Here is a 1,737-nt window from a genome sequence, read left to right on the forward strand (position 1 = left end):
ACCCTGTCTGAGGAAACAGACAAACAACATTTGGAGTAATTTTCAGTCCTTTAAATAAAATGGTGATAAGGCTGAAGAGATGGCTCAGCAGTTCAGAGAATCTGCTGCTCTTGTAGAAAACCTGGGTTCAGTTCCCAGCACCCACATCAAGTGGCTCACAATCACCTACCTGCAAAGCCAAGTCCAGGGGATCCAACATCCTCTTCTGGCCTCCTCAGGCAGCTGCACACACATATGTACACGCACACACAGACACACACTCAAAAAATTAATCTTATATTTATTTATTTATTATGTATACAATATTCTGTCTGTATGCCTGCTGGCCAGAAGAGGGCACCAGACCCCATTACAGATGATTGTGAGCCACCATGTGGTGGCTGGGACTCGAACTCAGGACCTTGGGAAGAACAATCCGTGTTCTTCACCTCTGAGCTATCTCTCCAGCCCCCATAAAATTAATCTTAAACACTGAAAATTTACCAAAGATTTGTATTTTATTTATAAAAATCTACATGAACATTACTTATTAAGTAACTAACATAACATGTGATATACAATTATGACTTTTATTTTTGCGATGAGGGTCTCTAGTATGAGCTGGCTTTGAACTCATTCAGCCTAGCCTGAACTCATGACCCACCTCCCTATGTTTCTCAAATGCTAGGATTTAAGTGTGCACCACTGCATCCAGCTGTACAGTTATACATTTAAAATATAGAAACTCAGCCAGGTGGTCATGGCACACACCTTTAATCCCAGCACTCAGGAGGCAGAGGCAGGAGGATCTCTGGGAGTTTGAGGCCAGCCTGGTCTACAAGAGCTAGTTTCAGGACAGGCTCCAAAGCCACAGAGAAACCCTGTCTCGAAAAATAAAACAAAACAAAAAACAAACCTAGAAACTCAACTGACACTTTATTATACATAAAGAAAAACATTGCCTGTATTCAATAGAATCTAAGGACCTGGGCTTTCCTTGGACACTGCTTAGCTGAAAAGGAATTCACATTTAAGAGACGTTTTTGCTGATAAAAAAAAAAAAAGAAATGAGTCACAAATCTATACTTTAGATGGCACAAGCGTCCTAAGAGTCTAAAGACTGAACCTCACTAAGATTCAGATTAAATGAAAATATTATTAAAGTTCATTTATGTGCAAAAAAAGTTGTTCAAATGCAACATAGAACTTCATGTTCTTTACATCTATTCCCAGAATAGTATACTAAGTTGACATTAGAGAATAAACATCACTACTCTCTAAGATTATAAACAATACCACATATTACGAGATGTCAGTTGTTTTTTCTCACTGTAGTACAATATAATCCAATGTTTTCTGGCCCCATTTCAAGCTAGTTAATATCTTAAAAAAATAAGCTAGGTATAATGTTGGCTTAAGGCTCAGTAAATAGTAACAAACAAACACAATGCTATCCCGTTTGTTTCCCTCTGAACTTGTCTCACATGGGTCCACTCCATCCCATGAGTCATAGTAAGAAGCCCCAAAGAGACACTGAAGACAGTGAGTGAGCAGCCTCTGAATAACTGAAACGGCCTGTTGTTGTTTAGATGAAAAACCTTTGAAAATAGTCTTTAGTTCTGGCAGCACATTAAAACAAATCTCAAAAATTCACATTTTCTTCAAAAAACTTCAACTGGCGAGCTTTCACACTGTAAGTTGTATACTTGTCGCCCATGTGCTCCCGTAATCGTGCCTAGTTGAGAAACATAAGAAAAT

At 38.6% G+C, this 1,737-nt stretch overlaps 1 protein-coding gene across 2 annotated transcripts in view; it reads right to left on the reverse strand.

The window, feature by feature from the left end:
• Positions 1-827: 827 nt before the first annotated feature.
• The window catches only part of Nek4 (NIMA related kinase 4), a 52,908-nt gene continuing 51,998 nt past the window's right edge, over positions 828-1,737 (reverse strand). Inside the window, exon 14 of one of the 2 annotated variants that reach the window (XM_026779812.1) lies at positions 828-1,714. In XM_026779812.1, coding sequence (XP_026635613.1) covers positions 1,641-1,714 — 74 coding nt within the window. In that variant the 3' untranslated portion in view covers positions 828-1,640. The remainder of the gene's footprint in view (positions 1,715-1,737) is intronic. The other variant, XM_013346919.2, reaches the window with a different exon arrangement.

The sequence above is a fragment of the Microtus ochrogaster genome, chromosome 6, assembly GCF_000317375.1.
Source record: "Microtus ochrogaster isolate Prairie Vole_2 chromosome 6, MicOch1.0, whole genome shotgun sequence".
NCBI classification, from domain to species: Eukaryota; Metazoa; Chordata; class Mammalia; order Rodentia; family Cricetidae; genus Microtus; species Microtus ochrogaster.